This window comes from Mytilus galloprovincialis, chromosome 4 (assembly GCF_965363235.1).
Source record: "Mytilus galloprovincialis chromosome 4, xbMytGall1.hap1.1, whole genome shotgun sequence".
NCBI lineage: Eukaryota > Metazoa > Mollusca > Bivalvia > Mytilida > Mytilidae > Mytilus > Mytilus galloprovincialis.
In genome coordinates, this window is record NC_134841.1 from 78600274 (window position 1) to 78626037 (window position 25764).

The 25764-nt window shown below is 31.8% G+C and overlaps 1 protein-coding gene across 6 annotated transcripts in view; it reads right to left on the minus strand.

Annotated features, from left to right (window-relative positions):
* The window catches only part of LOC143073033 (myoferlin-like), a 92155-nt gene that overhangs the window by 65529 nt on the left and 862 nt on the right, over positions 1 to 25764 (minus strand). For all 6 annotated transcript variants that reach the window (XM_076248261.1, XM_076248260.1, XM_076248264.1 and 3 more), the window contains exons 3-10: positions 10914 to 11005; positions 10208 to 10313; positions 7729 to 7825; positions 5783 to 5973; positions 5078 to 5272; positions 4189 to 4239; positions 3574 to 3720; positions 3154 to 3197 (exon numbers count right to left, since the gene is read on the minus strand). In XM_076248261.1, the coding sequence (XP_076104376.1) occupies positions 3154 to 3197; positions 3574 to 3720; positions 4189 to 4239; positions 5078 to 5272; positions 5783 to 5973; positions 7729 to 7825; positions 10208 to 10313; positions 10914 to 11005 (923 nt within the window). The remainder of the gene's footprint in view (positions 1 to 3153; positions 3198 to 3573; positions 3721 to 4188; positions 4240 to 5077; positions 5273 to 5782; positions 5974 to 7728; positions 7826 to 10207; positions 10314 to 10913; positions 11006 to 25764) is intronic.

A 25764-nucleotide genomic window follows, 5' to 3' on the forward strand; every position in this document is an offset into this window, starting at 1 on the left:
ATCTTACTTTGCTGATCGTTTTTGCTGTTTACAGTTTATATTTATCTATAATAATATTCAAGATAATGACCAAAAACTGCAAAATTTCCTTAAAATTACCAATTTGGCAGCAACCCAACAATGGGTTGTTTGATTCATCTGAAAATTTCAGGGCTGATAGATCTTGACCTAAAGAAACATTTTTACCCCATGTCAGATTTGCTTTAAATGCTTTAGTTTTTGAGATATAAGCCAAAAACTGCATTTGACCCCTATGTTCTATTTTTAGTAACGGCGGCCATGTTTTTTGACGGATCAAAAATCGAAGCACAAACTTTGTGCAGGATAATCTAAGGAACAATCATGCTAAGTTTCATCCAAATCCATTCAGTAGTTTCAGAGGAGAAGATTTTTTAAAGTTAGCAAATATAATGAACAAATTGTGAAAAATTGTCATTAAAGGACATTTACCCCTTAAGGGGTCAATTGACAATTTTGGTCATATTAACCTATTTGTAGATCTTACTTTGCTGATCATTTTTGCTGTTTACAGTTTATCTTCATCTATAATAATATTCAAGATAATGACCAAAAACTGCAAAATTTCCTTAAAATTACCAATTAAGTGGCAGCAACCCAACAATGGTTTGTTTGATTCATCTAAAAATTTCTGGGCTGATAGATCTTGACCTAATGAACATTTTTACCCCATGTCAGATTTGCTCTTAATGCTTCCGTTTTTGAGATATAAGCCAAAAACTGCATTTGACCCCTATGTTCTATTTTAAGTAACGGCGGCCATGTTTTTTGACGGATCAAAAATCGAAGCACACACTTTGTGCAGGATAATCTAAGGAACAATCATTTTAAGTTTCATTCAAATCTATTCAGTAGTTTCAGAGAAGAAGATGTTTGAAAAATTGTTAACGACGACGACGACGACGACGGACGCCAAGTGATGAGAAAAGCTCACATGGCCTTTTAGGCCAGGTGAGCTAAAAAATTATATAGCTGCCTTTTGTCCAATCCCTTAGTTTAAATGTACATTTGATACTTGAACAATAAAATATTTTGAATTGAATATAGCTGGTTTCAAGAACAACTGGGTTCAGGCAAGCTGTTCTGAAATCGATATTGTCACTAATGCATTCACCTAATTCGATATTACCATCAAAGAGAGTAAATTCGTGGCAACAAAGACATTCCGTCAATAATGGCATAACTATGCATTTAGTACACGAACACAAATCTGTCGGTTAAAATGGCGACGGTTGCTAAGGATATCTTGATTTCGGGAACTTTCTGCAGCTTCCATTTCATGGAGCTCTTCTCCGGTATACTCTGGCTCTAGTGCGTACCCAAATTGACCATACTCGTCAAAAGCTACCTCTCTTGACGGACTGGAACCACTGTTAGTACTATCATTCTCCGAACAAGACATTTTTAGTTATGATTTTTTTTTTAATATCATTTGGTCTCGAATGTATGTTAAGTAATTAATGTGTTTTTATAGGCTAGCTCAAATCCTCATCCAAATAATATAATCTATATGTAATAATCGTTTCCTACCACACCGAGAGTAAATGCCAAGCGGTAGACATATTTTAGGTACTAATTAAGTAATTAAATGAACAATAGATAACAATAATTAATCATTAATGTGCAAAGATTTAAAAACAAAAGTATTTTTTCTTTATTCGTACATATAATATTCCGCTTCGGTAGAGTTATCTTCAGATAGTTTCAGATATTAATTAATACATGGGTTTCAAAAGTCTAAATGTAAGTGTTCTCGTACATTTTTTGGCCTGATAAAGACAATCAAAATGCTTTGGTAAAGCTATTTCTAATTTCTAAGTTCCCCTTTTTATGAATCAAGGACAAGAGGTGTATATCATTTCATTCTGACACATGAATTAAGTTTCCCGTCTTTAACCGAAAATTGTTTATTTCTTAGTAAATTAATTTATTTGAATTCAAATAAATAATATCACCAAATATAATTAAATAATTCCACGGCGATCTATTTTCATTTGTCACCAACTTGAATATGTAGTTTAAATGTGTGTATTAAATGCTCCCTTGTTTTATATAACCCACTAATCCCAATAGACAGTCACACCTGGCAAGGTGTGCCCTGGAGGCGTGGTTAAATACCGAAGTGCAAATAACAATTTACCTTTCAACAAGCCATCTACGAGTATTGCCACAGAACTGTGAATACACACATAAACCTAGTCATAGCAGAGACAGTAAAAGGTCAATAAGAGTACACTAACATATTGTCTTTACAGATTATTGTACTTTAATTTGTTCACCTTATCAGTCCGAAAATGCATTAATCAAAAATAAATTTATAACTTTTTGTGTTGTCTAAAAAATTAATTCGGATATATACGTTTAAGGGAGCTACCATTTGATTTTTATGGGGGGGCTAGGATGAAATTTGAAAAAAATAGGCAGGACAGGAGTTTTGAGCAAAAAAAAAGGCAGGATGAGACACTTGCAAAAAAAAAAAGTCAGGACGACAATTTAGGTAAAAAAAGGTCAGGATAAACTAAAAAAAAAGGCAGGACCGAACAGAGTGAAAAATAAAAAGGCAGGACAGAGATTACAGCTAAAAAAAAATGCAGGACAAAATTTTTCATCCTAGCCCCCCCATAAAAATCAAATGGTAGCTCCCTAACATAGAAAATTTATCTCATGAATATGTACATTGGATGTCTGTGCGTTTTATCTTCTTATTATCGACTGGTTATTAGATGAAGCATAAGTCATCGGCGCGCTTACGATTACGTTAAAATATCATTAAAAACCAAGACTTTTATTGATTGTATTTTAAATCCCGGCATGCAAAAACCAGGAGAAAACGTCACGACCTACAGGAAGTTGTTAATATTTTTTCATTAATTATTGAATTTCTCCTTTATTGCTGCACATATAGCGATAAAACTTTGTGAATATATATATTATGTCATAATGAACATATTTAAACCATAAGTAAAAAATTGCGAATTTTCCCTTTAAATCTTATGAAATATTTTCATTTCTTGAAAATCAAATATAAAATATGTCCTTTCTCATATAAGAAAATATGAATGTTTATCAGGCAAATTAAAATTTCACCTTATCAAAAATAAGTCTAAGCAAAATGTGACAGCAAACAAAACATACCTTTCAATATCATCCTCTCCTTCTGCTGGTAAACTTTTAAAACTCTAAAATAAAATTATTTAAATTGTTTTTTTTTAAATGCAGCATTACTGCCTTACATACTTCTATGCAATATATTTGCCCTTCTTAATAGAAATCCTATCAAAAATTAGAGCAATTTAAGCACAATATTTTATCCTATGGAAGAGAGTCCATGCTTAAAACTACAGTCTAAAAAATAAATAAATCATTGAGGTATTAATTTACTTTAATATAAAATTAACTGCTTGATGTAAGTTAAATGAAAAGTATGTCTTTCAGCATTTAATTGTACAACTTTCTTGGATAAATGTATGTGATAAAAAATCATTCTTAGAAAAAATTATAAAATATCTGCATCGTACATATAACATAAAACACTGTTTAGTAAAATAATCATACCGGCGCATCATCTCCTGGTCCTACGATACAGACACACATCTTAAGGTAACCTTTGGCCCCTTTCATTTCTGCTTCTTCATCACTAAGTAGTAGCCATTTGTTCATGTAAGCATGTCGGTTTTCTAAATATACCTGACCTATTTCCATCTGTTGAAAAAAAAAAGAAAGCATTTAAAACATTCTACATTGTTGAAGCAATATCTTAACCGCAATTTAAATAACTATCATGACATTAAAGTGTAAACTTTTTTAACAATAAAAATTTTACAAATTAAATTTAACAGTATTAGAGGTTTGAGTATAGATTTTACATATGAATACTTGATTTTAAATACAATGAAGTATTGTGTTATTTTTCTCTAATTTCCATGTTTGTGACAAACACATTAGGTAAGAGTACAAGTTTGGGTAAATTTATTTGTTACATTATGAAAATTTGTTTTCAATAATAAATCACCAATAAATATAAAACTGTCACAGTCAACACATCATTAAATAAACATATCCACGATATATGGGTATATGTATAAAATAGTCATATTTTATCATTATGATAAAGTGTTCATATAACAGAAAATTTAAAATTTCAATTATTTCTCTATAATCTGTACCAACCTTGAATGATCCAATCATTGAATCAGCTCTAAATGTTTTGGCATTAAACACCTGAAATAAAATAAAGAAAGAAATACAGTGAAAATACATATAGAAGTTTATATCATAACTTTTTAAGAAAACACCACTATCATAATCTTATCCAACTTATTGAGTGCATTTGTTCTTCATTGACATGAACCATTTAATTAGGAATTTTTAGTCTATTCATACACATGCTGAAATGACAAACCTGCATTACTAAGGGACGACATCAAAAGTTCAATGTAGGATAAAAAACTTAATTCACATAGTTTTTTCACTGACCCCCCCCCCCCCCCCCCCCTCTTAACTTAATTTGTGAAAAATTGATTTACCTATATGGATATATGTAAAATCGATTTTGGATTAACAAAACTTGCAGCAATGTTGACCCCCCACCCCCAAACTATTTGATTTAAGTTTTTTATCCTACATCCACCTTTTGATGTCATCCATAACTGTGATTGAATTAATGTTGATAGTACTGAAATTTGAACAAAATCTTTTTTTCTAAATGACTAAGAAATGTTGTTTCTGTGATATCAATGTTTATTACTTAACTCCATTGACCAAATGATTTTTCTTTTTAAAATAAAAAGATATCCCTAGAAATTACAAATTTCAATGGAAGCCTTTATTGCATCATTCCTTATCTGAATAATATCTTATATATTTCAAGATCACACTTTAGGCTCTCCCTCTTGTTGCTTTATTATTTCTAGGCTACACTTTAGGCAACTTAGATACATTGTACATGAAACTGTGGGTTTCACATTGACTGCAAGTCTGTTCAATATCCATTTCACCGTTTTGTTGCTGCTGACAAATTCAAGAAATAATATCCTCCTTTATTTTTAAAAAATCTTACCTTGAATTCTATATAGTCTTCAAATAGTTCTAATGGTGACATATGGAAGTTAAAAAAGAAAGGTTCATTCCAACAAGGACTGTTTGTTGATTTTTTCACTCTGGTTGTTTTTGTTTGATTAGCAACTGTTACTTTGGCACATGGTTGTATATTGTCTCCCTGCAACTGGCGAGCTTCAATAATCTTCACTCTTATCTGAAATTAAAAACAATGTGTTTTTTTTACAGTTTTATTAATAACTGCGGAAACAGTTTTTTTTATAGCAAAAAGATATCTAAAGGGCATAATAAGTCTTTGAGACATATAGATTCCACAACTGCAACAAGCGTATTACGATATTTCTCCACTCAAAATTTTAATATTTAAAGCACGAGGCTTGCCAAGCTTTTTCAATAATTAAAATTTAACTGTTGAGAGTGGAGAAATATCGTAATACACAAGTTATTGTGGTGGAATCTGTTTCTCTAATGATTTTTATCCTTCCTTTTTCGAAAAATTAGAAGAAAGCTGTGTACTTTTTATGAGACGTCATCAGGCATGGTCGCCTTTTTTCATGACGCCACAAGAGGAAAATTTGAAGAAGCCAAGAAAATTTAACGTCACAATCATTTGTCGAGAACAGAGTTTCACTAGTGAGGAGAAATATTTTTCTCACACCGATCAGGAAATGTGAAAATAGCATTTTTTTCTTATCATAACCTTTACCTGGAAATCAGTAGCCTTTGTTGACAGATTTCCTAGCATTCTTCTTGCCATAGAGCCCCTCGCTCTCCTCCTTTTCTTAGGTCTAGGAACAGGTTGTCCAGTGGTAGGGTCTATTTGTGGAGGTCCGGTTTCCTCCTCTTCTTCTTCCTCTCCATCTGCCAAGTCCATCATATTACCTCCAAGAACATCCCCTGTAAAATAAAAACAAATATTTGGTTACTTTGTAAACCAGGTGCTCCACAGGGCGCAGCTTTATACGACCAAAGTGGTCCAACCCTGAACAGTTGGGGCAAATTTAGTCACAATATTCAAGCTGGATACTGTCAGAATTTGGATTGTGATCAAATTTTTGACATAATATAGGTTTTTGTCACAAAATTAATGGGGTCAAAGATCTAACAAATCTATTGCACAATACTGTGCAATTGAAGATTTCTTCTTGAAACTCTTCAGAAATTGAAATTTGAAAAATTTTGAAAAAAAAGGAATCCCTTAAAAAAATGGTAAACAAAAAATCCCCCCCCCCCCCTCCTTTGCCCCAAACTTTTTGAAACGCCTCTTGGAGCAATAACCTGTAAACTCAATCCCATGCTTTCCTTTGTAGTATTGAACCTTGCAGTACAATTTTAGAGAGATCCATACACTTAAACACAACTTATTGTCATGATTGTTTGGAAACTAGAAACATGCTTCTTTTTTGCCCCTTATTCCTAAATTTTTGGGGCAATTAACCCAAAACTTAATCCCAGCCTCCCCTTTGTTATATGGTACATTGTAGTACAATTTCAGAGAGATCCATACAAATACACACAAGTTATTGTCTGGAAACTGGAAAATGTTTGTTTTTGGCCCCTTTTTAGCCCCATAACCCCTAAAATGAATCCAAACCTTCTACTTGTGGTTTTAAACATTGCAGTATAATTTCAGAGCAATTGAAATACTTGTGCACAAGTTATTATCCTGAAACTAGAAAAATGCTTGTTTTGTGCCCCTTTTGGGCCCCTAATTCCTAAACGATAGGAACCATCATCCCCAAAATTGATCCCAACCTACCTTTTGCGGTATTGCAACTTCTGAAAAAATTTCATAAAGATCTATTCACTTGAAAAGTTATTATCTATAAACCAATGTGTCTTCGGATGACGACGACATCATACCATTATACGATCCCAAAAATGTTTTGGGGTCATATAACAAAAATGATGCAATATGACAGCCAAGACTAGACTAAATGACACAAAAATTAACAATTACAGGTCAAAGTATTACCTTCGACAATGAGCAAGGCCCATATATATTACACTGTATAATAAACATACCAGCCAGTAAGTAGTCTGGTTCCTTCTCCTTTTTGGGCTTTAATTTTTTAATCATATCCATTTTCAGATGAGAAATTTTACACAGCAAATGTTTCCAAAAAATTTAACTTTTTCCTTATTTATTAAAAATATATTCCTGTATACATGAAGAAAATTTCAACAACACAGGCAATATTCTCCCTCACTAAACTGGACACTACATGAATTGAATCAGGTCTTAAAAATGCACAAACAACCCTAGGATAATATATGCTTGTGATTCACATGAACTGTTAAAGGAAAATTCTTAAAGGGAAAAATTGCAAATTATGACAATATTATGCTGTCAAAAAAGACTATCTATGGAAATTAATTCCAAATAAAGGTTATTTTATTCTGATAAATGTAAACTGAAATTTGACATCAATGGTAATCATTATTCCCACCAATACACTGTTTAAGTGCTTTCCATAATAGAATTTATGCAATGTAATTTTTTCGTTGAAAATAGTCATATTCAAATTCGAAGTGTTTAGGTCAATCTGTATATTGTCATCCTGAATATGTCTTTATATGGTGAGCAAAGCTGCCAACTTGGTAAAAGAGAATTAATTAAACCAGTTTGGTCAAGCAATAAAATGACCATACCTCCTTCTTGATCTATCTGTCCTGCTGCACCACCAGATGGAGCTGCCGGTTGAGCAGACGGCGGGGGTTTGTAGTTTACTTTGATATTCAGTTGACACTAAATGAAAATGAAAGCATGTTCAGATTTAACACAATACTGTTAAACTACTCACTTAAGTAGATTGAGGAAACTTGCAAGAGCATTAAATACAGAAAAGCACTACAGTTTGTAAACTTCTATAAAAAAAACTAGGTTTCTGTGGATCAACTTACATGGATTAAGGAAATATTGTAATTTTTGGAATATTTGATTTCATACTTTTGAAAAATCTTCCACGCTTATTATTTCCAATAGAAAATAAGTACTACATCGAACATTTAAATTTGTGGCTTACATTTAACCGTTTCCCTATACCCACAAAATCTCTGAAAATTTAGTTTGATCTCAATTTTCATGGATTTCATGGATTTCGTGAGTACAGGTGAACCAACGACTAAATCTCACATATTTTTTTCCAAAATAGAAGTAATAAATCACTTTATCATAAAATATTAATATTCTATATACATAATTTAGACAAATTTAACATTTTTAATTGTATAAATTTATAATTAGAAACACATGTATCTTTACAAATGGTTATGTTTTCTACATCAAATATACTGCATAGGAGAGTTCATTGGAATTTTACAATAATTTTAATAGGTTTGTGTTCTTTTTTAAGAGATATCTATGTCAAACCAAGCTGGAAAAGAATTCAAACCTTTATTTGCTAGAAATCAATTGATTTTTCCTATGAACATTTTCATTATTACTATGAGTTAGAACATTTAGACTGATTTTGAACAATGATAATGATTTTATAATACATGTATTGCCATATGTTGAAATTCATTTTCATATGATATGCAATATATACTTGAACATGTATATGACTAATTCTACATCAATAATTTTTTAAATAAAATGAAATATACTACACATATATGGATATATTAAATATAATTATTCATTTCATGCCTAATAATATCTATCATTATCTATTATAAATATCTATTTTCTTTATTATTCAAAACCAAAATTATGAAAATTAGTTGTCACTTTATAAGAAAATTATCTCCTTCAGAATGCTGCAAGGACATATATTAGATATGTTAGTTATATATCTTTCAGAATACATTTCATAATTGCTGTTATCTTTCCCTGTACACATTACAACATAATTAATTGTTGCATTTCCGATAAAAAGTTGAAAAATTTGAGGGTGAGTAATAATAGGTTTAATATTATAAATGACAAAGAATCACCAAATAATACATGTTGATCCCAATTTTTACTTATTTATGTTTTTTTCATTACTCATACTCTTTAACCATGTTATAAGTTTGCTGAAAATTAAGGCAAATATATCTACTTTACAAATTAAACAAAAATAGTATAGATAATTTGAAATATGAAAATACTAATTCCCCCTCATCTATAATGGTTCTAAATTTGGCATATAAAAAAAGTTTTTAAATATCATGGAGTAGAGAGATTTTAAAATTATGTAACAATAATACACTGAGGGGCAAAAAAATCACGACATATCATAAATAGAAGGCCAAGTTACAATTGAATAATAATACTTCAATTAGTAAGATCTGTAAGTAACGTTTACTGCCAGAAATTATCTGCATGCATAACCTAAAAATATCTACTAAATCTGAGAACAAAAGATCAACTTTTAAAGAGAATTAGTTTTTTGTTGCATTTTTGATACAATTCAGAATATAACAGATAACACTTTCAATCATATATAAAATGCATTGGATTAATAATCATAAAAATGTCCAAAATAGAGTCTTATGTAGATACATTTTGGTTCATAAAATCAAAAGGGAATTTGTAATAAAACGTTTATGCGATATGCTTATTGTATTGGTCTTTGATACATACAGATTCCTTTCCTGGCTATTTGATAGAAATCATAATCATATAAAGTGAGAGAATCTTATTTTAACTTATCTTTACTAGATCAGTAGCTCTTTCCCTCAGAAAAGATTCCCCCCCCCCCCCCCCCCGAAAAATATTTGTTTTGTTACATTTACATAATTTTCATTATAAGAGATTGTCATAAGATTTTTGGAGAAAATGGCCAAAGATCAAGTTTTATAATGTTAGTCTCATCATTAACTTGTTTTCAGTAAAATGAATTTGCATTGTTGATATTGAAGAATTCCAATCATAAAAGCACTATTCATCCCCTAACTTGTAGGACTTGTACATCAAAAATCTTTAATTAAATAAAAAACAAAAAAGAAACATAACAATGCCAATAATGGATAGCTGCAAATATTATATTTAGGTTAAAATTAAATTCTATTTATACAGTTAAATGTGCATAAAAACACTTAAATTTCAAATAGACTATTAAAGCTTTTTTCTAAACAGTTTAGCCTTAAACAGTTCCTATCACGTGTATGTCTTATCAATCTTTGCTTATATTTTATGCTATACCTGTGTTGGTCTCCCATTGCCATCCTGCATGGTAAGATTCATGTTTTCTGATTGAGCTCCACCCTTCAGTAAATTCCTTAAAGGTACTTTGCATTTTGCTAGTAATCTGAAATTGAAAAGATAATTTACTCAATACTTTCTATTTATAAAATTATGTCATACAAAATCAATGTATCAATTTTTACCTCTACTTCATTTTCCATCTTTAAAATCATTAGGCCAAATAAAAAAGTATGTGTGGTTCCAATTACATCTGAAAAAAGTTAGGGTAGGTAGGTAGGGATTATTTTTTATTTTATGTTTTTTTTTTACATTGAGTCTATGGGAGCAACATTCTGACTTAAACAGTGATTAATGAAAAATGTACAACAAAATCTTTAGGGTAGGCTATTTTTAAGCCGAAAAAGTATGACGGTAGGGTTACTGGAACCACACATATATTTTTATTTGGCCTTAATACAAACTAAGTTTGAGATTGAACACTTTGTTTACATTTCTCCTCTATAAATAAAGAATTTTAAAACTAGATGCATAGGATCAACATGAAAACCATAAACCACCTGCAGTCTCATCATGAAGAGTTTGTGACTCTGAATGAAACAAAATCTTGATCTGAAAGTCATCTAAAAATCTTATTAGAATATTTAAAATGACAGATTCATAAATATGACTCTCTACTTTAATACATTTATATAGTAACACAAACCTGTTTCTCCCTACTCTTTCCCAGTCTTTGATTTCTACCAAAAGTTCATCACTACCACCTAAGGTCTGACCTTTTAAGTCAAATTCAAATGTCTGAAAAACAAAAAAAAACTCTTTAATGAACAACATGCATACTTTTTAATGTTATTTGTATACCATGGTTCAGGAATCTGATCCATGTGATTGATAAAAAGACGGTATATATATGTACCTATAAGGGATATTACTACAACTGCCTAGCTTGTCTTCATAAATTGTATTGTTGTCAGGACTTAAAACTTATTCAAAAGAATAAATGTAATGTAACAGCTAGGCAAGACTCCCTTTCGTAATATTTGGTTGTCTTGAGGAAAACTAATATTAAAGAACAGCAATGTAAATTCAGAAGTTTTTCCATTTTCTATCTGGTAAAAGAGATGCCTCCCAAACTTGATCTGTGTATTGTGGTAATAAGCATTGTTTATAAATTTTATAATAATTGGTTGAGGAAAACTAATTTTAGGATGTACGTACGGAAGTATGTACAAATAGACAAGAGTAAAACTTAATGCCCCCTCTGCTAGTGGGGGCGTAACTAGAGGCTCTAAAGAGCCTGTGTCGCTCACCTTGGTCTAGGTGAATATTAAAGGAAGCAGATGGATTCATGACAAAATTGTGTTTTGGTGATGGTGATGTGTTTGTACATCTTACTTTACTGAACATTCTTGCTGCTTAAAATTATCTCTATCTATAATGAACTTGGCCCATTAGTTTCAGTGGAAAATGTTAGTAAAAATTTACAAATTTTATGAAAATTGTTAAAAATTGACTATAAAGAACAATAACTCCTAAGGGGGTCAATTGACCATTTCGGTCATGTTGACTTATTTGTAAATCTTACTTTGCTGAACATTATTGTTGTTTACAGTTTATCTCTATCAATAATAATATTAAAGATAATGACCAAAAACAGCAAATCTTCCTTAAAATTACTAATTCAGGGCCAGCAACCCAACAACGGGTTGTCCGATTCATCTGAAAATTTCAGGGCAGATAAATGTTGACCTGATAAACAATTTTAGCCCGTCAGATTTGCTCTAAATGCTTTGGGTTTTGAGTTATAAGCCAAAAACTGCATTTTACCCCATGTTCTATTTTTAGCCATGGCTGCCATCTTGTTTGGATGGCTGGGTCACCGGACACATTTTTCAAACTACTAACCCAAAAGATGATTGTGGCCAAGTTTGGATTAATTTGGCCCAGTAGTTTCAGAGGAGAAGATTTTTGTAAAAGATTAGTAAGATTTACGAAAAATGGTTAAAAATTGACTATAAAGGGCAATAACTCCTAAAGGGGTCAACTGACCATTTCAGTCATGTTGACTTATTTGTAAATCTTACTTTGCTGAACATTATTGGTGTTTATAGTTTATCTCTATCTATAATAATATTCAAGATAATAACCAAAAACAGCAAATCTTCCTTAAAATTACTAATTCAGGGCCAGCAACCCAACAACGGGTTGTCCGATTCATCTGAAAATTTCAGGGCAGATAAATGTTGACCTGATAAACAATTTTACCCCGTCAGATTTGCTCTAAATGCTTTGGGTTTTGAGTTATAAGCCAAAAACTGCATTTTACCCCATGTTCTATTTTTAGCCATGGCGGCCATCTTGTTTGGATGGCTGGGTCACCGGACACATTTTTCAAACTACTAACCCTAAAGATGATTGTGGCCAAGTTTGGATTAATTTGGCCCAGTAGTTTCAGAGGAGAAGATTTTTGTAAAAGATTACTAAGATTTACGAAAAATGGTTAAAAATTGACTATAAAGGGCAATAACTCCTAAAGGGGATAACTGACCATTTCAGTCATGCTGACTTATTTGTAAATCTTACTTTGCTGAACATTATTGCTGTTTACTGTTTATCTCTATCTATAATAATATTCAAGATAATAACCAAAAACAGCAAAATTTCCTTAAAATTACTAATTCAGGGGCAGCAACCCAACAACGGGTTATCCGATTCATCTGAAAATTTCAGGGCAGATAGATCTTCACCTGTTTAACAATTCTACCCCATGTCAGATTTGCTCTAAATGCTTTGGTTTTTGAGTTATAAGCCAAAAACTGCATTTTACCCCTATGTTCTATTTTTAGCCATGGTGGCCATCTTGGATGGTTGGCCGGGTCACCGGACACATTTTTTAAACTAGATACCCCAATGATGATTGTGGCCAAGTTTGGTTTAATTTGGCCCAGTAGTTTCAGAGGAGAAGATTTTTGTAAAAGTTAACGACGACGACGGACGACGCCGGACGCCGGACGCCAAGTGATGTGAAAAGCTCACTTGGCCTTTTAGGCCAGGTGAGCTAATAAAAATAGACATATACTAATTTAACTCTAAGTCTGCTAGTCCTTCTGTACCACATTTTTTTTATATCAAGTCAAACTTTATTGATCTAAAGCATCAAGTTTCGTCTGCATACAGCATGATTTGTTTTAAGTTCATTTATATCTTTGCCAAAAGCTTACTTATTTAAGATTCATGTTTGATATTTTCATCACATTACTAATTGAGCCTGGGTATAATTATTGAGTAGTAGCTAATAGATAGATAATAGATAATTTATGTTATTAAAGTGTCACCATCCATTACATCATCTTTATATATGTTCACAAAGTCATAAGAACCTAACATTTAGTAAACATGTAAAAGGAATGCCAACTGAAATTACCTTATGAGACACTGTTATCAAAACGGACATAAAGAGACAACATTTTATACATGTAAATAGTATTTCCTAAATTAAACTATATATACCTGTATAACTTCTAGATTACAACATGTTTTCTTGGGTAAAAAATAGAATAAGGGGAACTGGCTAAAATTGTACAACAGATCAACAGAAGGTCCGGTCCACTCAAAGTAAAAAGGAAAGTTTTTCATGCTATTTGAATATAATTCTATTGTATATATTACAAGTTTTATTTTTATTCAACCAAAATAAGAGATTTTGTCAATATGTACACTGTTTATTATCTTTAGTAATTATCAAATTGAAAGAATGATAAGAATATTTTCATTTGCTAATTGTGTTCAACATTGAAAAGTATGGGTTATAAGAGATGAAAACTAGAGGCTCTAAAGAGCCTGTGTCGCTCACCTTGGTCTATGTGCATATTAAACAAAGGACTCAAATGGATTCATGACAAAATTGTATTTTGGTGATGGTGATGTGTTTGAAGTTCTTACTTTACTGAACGATTTTGCTTCTTACAATTATATCTATAATGAATTTTGCCCATTAGTAACAGAGAACTATATTTGGTAAAAATTTACATAAATTTACCAAATTAATGAAAATTGTTAAAAATTGACTATAAAGGGCAATAACTCCTTAAGGGGTCAATTGACCATTTAGGTCATGTTGACTTATTTGTAGATCTTACTTTGCTGAACATTATTGCTGTTTACAGTTTATCGCAATCTATAATAGTATTCAAGATAACCAAAAACGGCAAAATTTCTTTAAAAATTACCAATTGGAGGGCAGCAACCCAACAACCAGTTGTCCAATTCATCTGAAAAATTCAGGGCAGATAGGTATTGACTTGATTAACAATTTAACTTTTTGTCAGATTTGCTCTAAATGCTTTGGTTTTTGAGTTATAAGCCAAAAACTGCATTTTACCCCTATGTTCTATTTTTAGCCGTGGCGGCCATCTTGATTGGTTGACCAGGTCACGCCACACATTTTTTAAACTAGATACCCCAAAGATGATTGTGGCAAAGTTTGGATTAATTTGGCCCAGTAGTTTCAGAGGAGAAGATTTTTGTAAAAGATTACTTTAATTTACGAAAAATGGTTAAAAATTGACTATAAAGGGCAATAACTCCTAAACGGGTCAACTGACCATTTTGGTCATGTTGACTTATTTGTAGATCTTACTTTGCTGAACATTATTGCTGTTTACAGTTTATCTCTATCTATAATAATATTCAAGATAATAACCAAAAACAGCAAAATTTCCTCAAAATTACCAATTCAGGGGCAGCAACCCAACAACCGATTGACCGATTCATCTGAAAATTTCAGGGCAGATAGATCTTGACCTAATAAACATTTTTATCCGATGTCAGATTTCCTCAAAATGCTTTGGTTTTTGAGTTATAAGCCAAAAACTGCATTTTACCCCTATGTTCTATTTTTAGCCGTGGTGGCCATCTTGGTTGGTTGACCGGGTCACGCCACACATTTTTTAAACTAGATACCCCAAAGATGATTGTGGCCAAGTTTGGATTAATTTGGCCCAGTAGTTTCAGAGGAGAAGATTTTTGTAAAAGATTACTTTAATTTACGAAAAATGGTTAAAAATTGACTATAAAGGGCAATAACTCCTAAACGGGTCAACTGACCATTTTGGTCATGTTGACTTATTTGTAGATCTTACTTTGCTGAACATTATTGCTGTTTACAGTTTATCTCTATCTATAATAATATTCAAGATAATAACCAAAAACAGCAAAATTTCCTCAAAATTACCAATTCAGGGGCAGCAATCCAACAACCGATTGACCGATTCATCTGAAAATTTCAGGGCAGATAGATCTTGACCTAATAAACATTTTTATCCGATGTCAGATTTCCTCAAAATGCTTTGGTTTTTGAGTTATAAGCCAAAAACTGCATTTTACCCCTATGTTCTATTTTTAGCCGTGGCGGCCATCTTGGTTGGTTGACCAGGTCACGCCACACATTTTTTAAACTAGATACCCCAAAGATGATTGTGGCCAAGTTTGGATTAATTTGGCCCAGTAGTTTCAGAGGAGAAGATTTTTGTAAAAGATTACTTTAATTTACGAAAAATGGTTAAAAATTGACTATAAAGGGCAATAACTCTTAAACGGGTCAACTGACCATTTTGGTCATGTTGACTTATTTGTAGATCTTACTTTGCTGAACATTATTGTTGTTCACAGTTTATCTCTATCTATAATAATATTCAAGATAATAACCAAAAACAGCAAAATTTCCTCAAAATTACCAATTCAGGGGCAGCAACCCAACAACCGATTGACCGATTCATCTGAAAATTTCAGGGCAGATAGATCTTGACCTGATTGACAATTTTACCCCATGTCAGATTTGCTCTAAATGCTTTGGTTTTTGAGTTATAAGCCAAAAACTGCATTTTACCCCTATGTTCTATTTTTAGCCGTGGCGGCCATCTTGGTTGGTTGACCGGGTCACGCCACACATTTTTTAAACTAGATACCCCAATGATGATTGTGGCCAAGTTTGGTTTGATTTGGCCCAGTAGTTTCAGAGGAGAAGATTTTTGTAAAAGTTAACGACGACGGACGACGGACGACGACGGACGACGGACGACGGACGACGACGACGGACGCCGGACGCAAAGTGATGGGAATAGCTCACTTGGCCCTTCGGGCCAGGTGAGCTAAAAAAGATATCTATAATAATTTTAGGTGTAGACTTTAAAAAAAAAAAGAATGTACCAAAGGACACAAAAAAACCCTGATCAAGCTTTGCAATTTTCAAAGTTAAAAAGAAGCATAACTCTAGAACTGTATGTGAATCATTGCCCAAATTCAAACTATATCTGCAAATTTTGGTTCTCAGCATTGATTAAGAGTTTTATAAGATTATTATTGATTGATTTATGATTGCTTTATGCAGCATCAGCAACAAAGACGTCTGACTATATCCTGGTGACAATAAATTTGGATTAGTAAAACTTTAATTAGAATTCAGAAACGAAAATGGGATGGACTAACAAATGAAAAGACAGAAGTACAATTTTTGTGACTTTCTTTTTCCCACAAATCAACAATTTTGGTGTCCAAGGAATAATAATAATAAGATAGTTGAAAGGAATGAGGAAGAAAAAGGGGAGCAAAAAGATGGATAGAAAGAAGGTAATTATTTTAAACAGAATAAAGACATGGAGGAGAAAAAATTCTACTAGGGTCTAATTTCAGGATAAATTTCTATCAATATTAGCTGCTTGGTTAGATTCAGAGTCGTGTTTTTTTTTTAACTTTTTAAGTGATGTTGGACTTGTCCAGGCGAAAGCTTAAGGGTTGAAGTACATTCCAGGAACAAGTATAAATTAAATGAGATATGGTTTGGGTGCCTTAGCCAACTATCCACCAGAGACCAAGCAATGTAGATGTACAAATGTAAGCAGCTATAGGTCACAGTTCATCCTTTAACAATGACCAAAACTCATACCCAACAGCAAGCTGTAAAAGGCCCTGACAATATAAAATGTAAAACAGTTAAAGAGTTCTAAAAAACCAATGAAGCAATTAAACAGTAAAGAAGTATTGTAGACAGCAACCAACAACCGACAACAATCTTAGGACAGGCACAAACAGAATGTGACAAGGTTAAGGTTGTTCTTTCGTGAAACTAGAGGCTCTCAAGAGCCTGTGTCGCTCACCTGTTAATGTGTTTACTGATGTCGGCCATCTTTGTTGGTAGGCGGGGTCATTAGACACTCTTTTTAAAAATAGATACCCTAGTATTATGATTGTGGCCAAGTTTGGTTAAATTTGGCCAAGTAGTTTTAGAAAAGATTTTTATACAAGTTACAAAAATGAGGAAAAGTTGTTTAATATTGACTCTAAAGGGCAATAACTCCTTAGGGGGTCCTCTAACAATTTTGATCATGCTGACTTATTTGTAGATCTTACTTTGCTGAACATTATTGCTGTTTACAGTTTATCTCTATCTATAATAGTATTCAAGATAATAACCAAAAACGGCAAAATTTTCTTAAAATAACCAATTTAAGGGCAGCAACCCAACAACAGGTTGTCCGATTCAACTGAAAATTTGTGAGGGGATATATCTTATTCTGATGGACATTAAAATCTTGAGATTTGCCCTTAATGTCTTGGTTTCAAAGATATAAAGCAAAAACTGCATTTTACCACTATGTTCTAATTTTAGCCATGTCGGCCATTTTGTTTGGTAGGCTGGGTCATCGGACACATTTTTTAAACTATAAACCACAATGATAATTGTCGCCAAGTTTGATTAAATCTGGCAAAGTAGTTTTAGAGAAGAAGATTTTTAGAAAATTACAAAAAATGATGAAAAGTTGTTAAAAATTGACTATAAAGGGCAATAACTCCTTAAGGGGTCGACTGGCAATTTTGGTCATGTTGACTTATTTGTAGGTCTTACTCTGCTGAACATTATTGCTGTTTACAGTTTATCTCTATCTATAATAGTATTCAAGATAATAACCAAAAACTGCAAAATTTCCTTAAAATAACCATTTCAGGGGCAGCAACCCAACAACAGGTTATCCGATTCGTCTGAAAATTTCAGGGCAGATAGATCTTGACCTGATAAACAATTTTACTTCCTGTCAGATTTGCTCTAAATGCTTTGGTTTTTGAGTTATAAGCCAAAAACTGCATTTTACCCCTATGTTCTATTTTTAGCCATGGCGGCCATCTTGGTTGGTTTGACGGGTCACGCCACACATTTTTTAAACTAGATATCCCAAGGATGATTGTGGCCAAGTTTGGTAGAATTTGGCCCAGTAGTTTCAGAGGAGAAGATTTTTGTAAAAGTTTACAGACGACGGACGACGGACGCAGGATGACGGACGACGGACGCCAAGTGATGAGAAAAGCTCACTTGACCTTTCAGGTCAGGTGAGCTAAAAAAGGGAGCAATTAACATTATGAACAAGAAAAAAAAAATCTTTCCACCTATCTTTATTAAACGTCAGTGTGGGGGTTGCTCCTATTGATCCATTTTAAATAATGAAATAAAATTGTATAAAAAAAGTTTAAATATATCGAAGGTAGAAAAAAATATGATGTATTGGATCTATTGACCCTGATTATGAAATTCTAATATAAGGTTACAGATGTGAAAATGAACGAATATGTCCTCATTTGTACCTCAGTTGAAATGATTATATCTGGCTCAGCAATTTTTCTTTTCTGATCCTATTAAACATATTAAAATCTTTATCATTCAGGCATTAGGATGTTCATGAAATAGAGCCGACCTTTTAAGGATCAAATATGTGTATTAAAATCCTAAAAACAACAACATAAAATGATATAATTTTTTTGTCAACATCCTATTTAATCAATTCCCCCACATTTTAACAACAAGATTTCAAAATATTTTCATTAATTCACAAGGTATCAATAAAATATTTTTCTACAATAGATAGATCAAAAGCGGACAGGTAGAAATCTGTCAGGTAATATAGGTGTGTGTAGGTTATGTACTTCCTTATATTTACGTGGGCAGATATATTGAAATTATTAAATTTGTATAGTGAAACCTAGTCTTCATTCATCTTTTTTGACAAGGACATTGATATCTCCAAACTGCTTCAAATATCAATTATAAATACCGGTAGGACATGCAAGAAAATATATAATTGTAGTGCAGATATGAAGATACATGTACATGTATATAAATATCTTTAAATATCAAGGTCATAGTATAATAATATTATCTTTGTAAATTATTAACTTTCAAATAATCCACAAAGGTATTTGATTCAACCAGAGAACGAAAGCATATAAATAAATCAATATATGTTGACAATACATTTTAAGGAATATACATGTATATGGGTAGAAGATATTTTCTCCTTTCAAAAGTCATAACTAATACCTGGTTTCAGTTACATCCTAAAAAACGCATCTTGATTTTTTGACAATGAAAATAATCATGGTATCATATATCATCCCAGAATTTATAAAAAAAAAATGTCTCAATATGATACTTTTGAAGGGAAATATTTTCTTTCCGCAACTGTCATTTAAAATAGATAATAAGCCCCAATACAAAGCAGGTACTTTGCAGTGATTCAAAATCACAAATTTAAAAACATTTTATTGCTAATCCTTGAACTTCCCCCTGATTTTGTCTCTTCAAATGAAATCATTCAAATCTTCTACAGAAATAATTTGTATACAAATCAATGTCAGAAAGGTTTGCTAGCTTAGTATAAGAATTTCAAACTTGCTAAAATAGCATTTCTTTCTCTTTTCGACAACTCTTTCTCTCTCTCCTTCCCTTGGTGTTCCTTTACTCTCTATCCTCTTGTGAGGGAGATATTTTTTTGCACCTTTAAAGTGATGCTGTCCATATTTACAGTATTTAGCAACATTTAGTATTTCCAGAAATGAGAACAGATTACTTTCAATCAGAATAACAAACATAATGGGATATAACAGGGTTAAATAAATCATACAAATCTTTCAATTAAAATTCTTCTTTACTATTAAAGGAATTTTGAGATAACGAGGGTCAACTTTATATGCATTTGACAATGGATGTGAAGCCAACTTGAAACATTTGTTATCAATCACTCTAGAGAGCTGAAGAAAAGGTGAAGGTTCTACATATTTTGTTTTAAATTCTGACCACAAAACAGTATAGGGTTAACAATCATAAAACTTAGATCACAATTTTTTCTACATAATTATTTTTCCTTGTCTATTTCACCAAACATTGACACAAGTTAAAATGCATGAATAAATGAATAAATGTTTATTATAATGTTGTCAAAATGACAAATGGAAAAGAAAAGAAAATTTTGATAAATATACTTATCAGTTAATCATGATAATCATTTTTTGATGAGATTTAAATATACATTTGTATGCATTACTTTTTCTGACAATAATATTAATACCAAAGCAGGGTTACCTCTATTCTCTTAAAGTTTTAATTATTAATTCTTAACCATTTGGCTTGTAAATATTTGAATTTAATAGGTACATGCATTTGTGTGAGTAGCTGACATATAACTCTTACAAAATTACCACACTTTTTTTTGTTGTGAAATATAATCCATACAGGCATGACAGGATGAAATATGTATGAAAAATTCATATTAGGCTGTTGGTTTTCTAATTTAATTCATTTAATATTTTATAATCCCATGAATTTTAAAGGTTACTATATTGTGTGGAATATGCTCATTGTTGAAGGTCCATCAGTGACCTGTAGTTATTCACAATCTTCAGTCAATAATTGTCTTAACTATTGGCTGGGAACATATATGTTCCTGCTATTGGCAATCATACTTCATAATTATCTTCTTTATATTGTAGGAATAAGCAGTTGTACACGACACATCTCATATTATGATAGGAAGGTGTGGAATGATTGAGACAACTCTCTACCACAGACCAAATGATTACAAAGTTTACAAATTTAGGAACTGTATGGCAAATAAGAGCAAATTCCATACCACATAGTCAGCTTTACAAAAGGCCTGGAAATGACACAAAAGATAAAACTAACAGCCTGGTTTATGTACAAAACAATGAAAGAAAAACAAATATGATATACACTTGCTCAACAAACTAAACCCACTGTATTACAGGTTCTGGCTTGAGACAGGTACATACAGAATGTGGCAGGGTTAAGCTCAGTCTGGTGGCACCAAAATCTCTCCCTAACCCTGTATCCCCTTTTTCTCAAACTATCCAAAAATTCCTTTTTCCTTTTCAAATTCTTTGATTTTCTCCCATTTTGTTATGATTATATAAGAGATTACATCCTGCTTTACAACCCTCCCTTTCTCAACCTCTCTTTCTAACCTGACTGCCCTTTCAAAGTATACATGTACACTAACTGAAGATGAAAATGACATGCATATTTAGTCATTTATATCAAATAATCTGACAATGATTACACATACATGTAAAAACATATCACTTCAGGCTAATGATGAATGTACTACTGCTATTGGTGTGAAATACTACAAGATGACCTTTCATGGACACTGTGACTGTCAAAATTACCAAATATTACATAAAATGACTAAGTACATTTTGTACATATGTACTTACTATTGTATCATTTATGTGCAATATTTTTCAATGATTAAGCTATGATGAAAAAACTTTTCCTTCTGAATACACTTTACATGTTATAATTGTTATGTAAGAAATGTGTCTGCTTTTGGTACATGTATATGTATTATATGATTAACTACACCTTGAAAGTTTTAAAACATGAGTGAAAGAATGTAAGTTCAGAAAGGGAAGGAAATTGCTGTTGTCTGTGAACTATAGTGTTAAACCATTTGCATTGTAAAAGTTTAGCCATTGAAAGGTGTACACCAGTGGCGGATCCAGAAATTGTAATAAAGGGGGGCACTGACTTCCTAAGAGGGGGGCTGCTCCAGTCAGGCTTCAGTGATTCCCTATATAATCTGTGACTGTCAAAATTACCAAATATTACACAAACTTCTATTGGTGTGAAATACTACAAGATGACCTTTCATGGACACTATGACTGTCAAAATATTACACAAATGACTAAGTACATTTTGTACATATGTACTTTAACTATTGTATCATCTATGTGCAATATTTTATTTTACATTTATATGTCATTAAACATAAACTACGGTATGATGAAAATGTTTACTTCTTTCATCATACAATACACTTTACATGTTCTATATGTTATGTAAGAAATTTGTCTGCTTTTGGTACATGATATATATTATATGAGTAACTACATCTTGTAAGTTTAAAAACATGAGTGAAAGAATGTAAGTTCAGCAGGGGAAGGAAATTGCTGTTGTCATTTAACTATAGTGTTAAACTGTCCATTTGCATTGTAAAAGTTTCTCCATTGTAAAGAGTACATAAGGAGACTAAATGCTGCTCTTTCACACAAAAACTAGAATAACTTGCTAGATTTAATCATGTTTATATATAAACAAAGTAATAGTGTACTAGTAATTGCCCATTTTCTAATAAAAAATTCTGAATCCTATTGGTGCAAAGCACTGCACACTGCCATTTCCAATTGTACTTTTATTTTTTTAGTATAAAACAATACTTGTCATGCTTGTAGGTTGAAATGAAAGAAAATTGTTATCAAGGGTGTGATCGAAATATCAATGAATTGTAGAGATAATAGATTGAAGTATAAAATGCATGGGTGTATTTACACAATTATCTCCAGTATTTACAGCCCACACTTATGTAAATTTAAATTATCACAGATTACAACTCAAATATGTTGACTTATCCTAAAAAGTAAACAATATCCTTCATAGAAATATCATTCAAATTGTCCAGTTTTAAATCAAATGTGACCATTTATTATAACTGTCAAAAAAAGAAGTCAATCGAAATGACCAAGCCTGCATGTCACAAAAAAAATCAGTCAAAATTGATCGGTACAGTTTAGTGGTTAGAATTTGGTTGAAACATAGGTCAGAAATTTTTTTTCACTGTATTTGCCTATTTTTGGAACAGGCATTCCAAAGAGACAAAAAAAGGTTATAGATTGTTGCACAAGTTAAGTAAGTGCCCAATGCTCTAAAAATAGTCTAACATTTTTTTAATAAAGGAATACCACCTTTAATATTTCTTGAGAATTGCAGATTGAGATCAACACAATTATATATATGAAATTTGTTAATGAATTTTTTTTCATTTTATGCTTAAATTTCTGGTACCTTATGCATCATGCTCCTGTTTGCATGTTCATCCAAATGAACTTATGTACATGTAAATATATCTTCTGATCAGGTGTAATGCAATGAACTAACAAATGGAAGAGAAACAAGAATGTGTCCCCAGTACAAAGATGCCCCACTTGCACTATCATTTTCTATGTTCAGTGGACTGTGAAATTGGGGTCAAAACTCTTTTTTGGCATTAAAATTAGAAAGTTCATATCATAAGGAACATGTGTACTAATTTTCAAGTTGATTGGACTTCAACTTCATCAAAAACTACCTTGACCAAAAACAGCAGGACGAACGGATGTACAGACGCACGGACGTACGGTACAACAGACGGACAGATGTACAGATCAGAAAACATAATGCCCCTCTACTATCATAGGTGGGGCATAAAAATATTGATTTCAGAATTGTTTCTTCCAAGGTTAGGTTTTGATTGTGTTGTTGCGTCTCTGTCTCATTGACATTTCTCTCAAGTCAATTTTTATTCATTATATGTTACAAGACATATTTCTATCAAGTTTAAGCTGCGATAGTATGAGTATTTACAATCTAACAAGGATTAGATATAAAAGAACACACAAATCTACATAAAATTGACTAGACATGTTATATGGAGGTATCTATATAAAATGTAAAGATACATGTATGTAAAAGATACTTATACATATATGGTGTCACACCTGAGTAGAGATGATGTCATAAATAACAATTTCACAGGTAAATAAAGCAATACAGTTTCCTTTGGCCAACAAGGCCAAACTTAATGTAAAAGTAATGTCCTCGAATATTTATTATTATGATGTCAATTATTGATAATGACAGCTAAATGTAGTTGTTTTCCTACTGGAGTAACCCAACAGAATACCCACACCGAAATGTCTCTTCTTTGTAAATGTGAAATGAGTGTTTATTCTTGAAAATTACTTAAAGAAGCCATTGATAAAAATTTAAGCTATATGATTATCTCATCAGAATATAACTTTAGTATAAATTTTTTTTCTTCTTCATATTACAAAAAAGTCAACTGTTTTATATTTCAGTATGGTGCCCATATGCATGAAAGGGTAAACAGGGTTCAAAGGGACACAACTCTAACATTGAAATGTAACATCTACTTCCCTAAACTATTGATTGAATTTGATTGGTGATTGCTGTATGCCCCATCAGCACAAAAAGGCTATATCTTGGCAATAACCCTGAACTAAGTCAAAGGGAAAACAAGGTAAACTTAAAAAATGTTAACAGTACTACCAGAGACTAAAATTAATGTGCCACAATATTATAAGACTTATAGCTCCGTTATAGAAACCAAAGTATGCTTTGTGGTCACAGGACAATCATCCCATATGCATTATTCCAAGTAATATTTGTACATTGATCACTATCTCAATACTATCTCTATCTCAACATTTTTTTTCTGCAGAAACCATCCAAATGATTTAGCAACAAATATAATTTAGCAACAACATAATCAAGAAGAGAAGCTGTAGGTTCCTTCCACAAAATTCAAACTGAAGACTTTTAAGAATTAAAGTTGATATTTGCTACTTGTTTGCGGAAATTTAAGACGAAGGAAAAAGAATGCTCAGCAGCTCAAGGTCAGAATAGTACATATGTCTGGGTAGAGGTCAGTGTTTTTCTGAAGAAATGGTGTAATAACTTGTAAACAAGCATACTAAAAATCTTATTCATAATGTTGGTCTTAAGTCAAGATTGATAAGTTTTTCTGTCTGCTGCAGTTCATCAGAGACATCTGTATTGTATATAATGTATCTGAATTCACAGATATAACTTTAAATTAATGTACAAATAAGGAGATGTGGTATGATTGCCAGAGACAACTGTCCACCAAAGTTCTTAAAGTGATGTAAGCAATTATAGACAATTATCCCTCAACAATGAGATAAACCCATTCTTTATACATTGTACATTTGTACAAGTCGGCTATAAAAAGCCCAGACTTGAGAAATATGAACAACTTAATATAGAAAAGGAACAGCCCATGTTATAACAAAATAATATACAAAAAAGAAATATGACAGACAAGAACCAGCAAACAACCACTGAACTATGGACCTACAATGTATGACCATTTGAAGACAAAATAATTTCTGTTGCAACAGGCATGACAGGTAAAATCCTCAATTTGATTTTATTTTTATTTTCAGTAACCCTTTTGCAAATTAGAAATAAGCAGAAACATACAATACAAAACATCGACAACTCCATTTGAAGGAAGCCTAGAATCAAAGATACATACAGGTATGAGGAAATTGTTTAAGCATAAAATTTGGTGCAACAATCTATAACTGTGTTATTGTAGTCTCAGATCATAAAGCTTTAATCATGTTAATGATC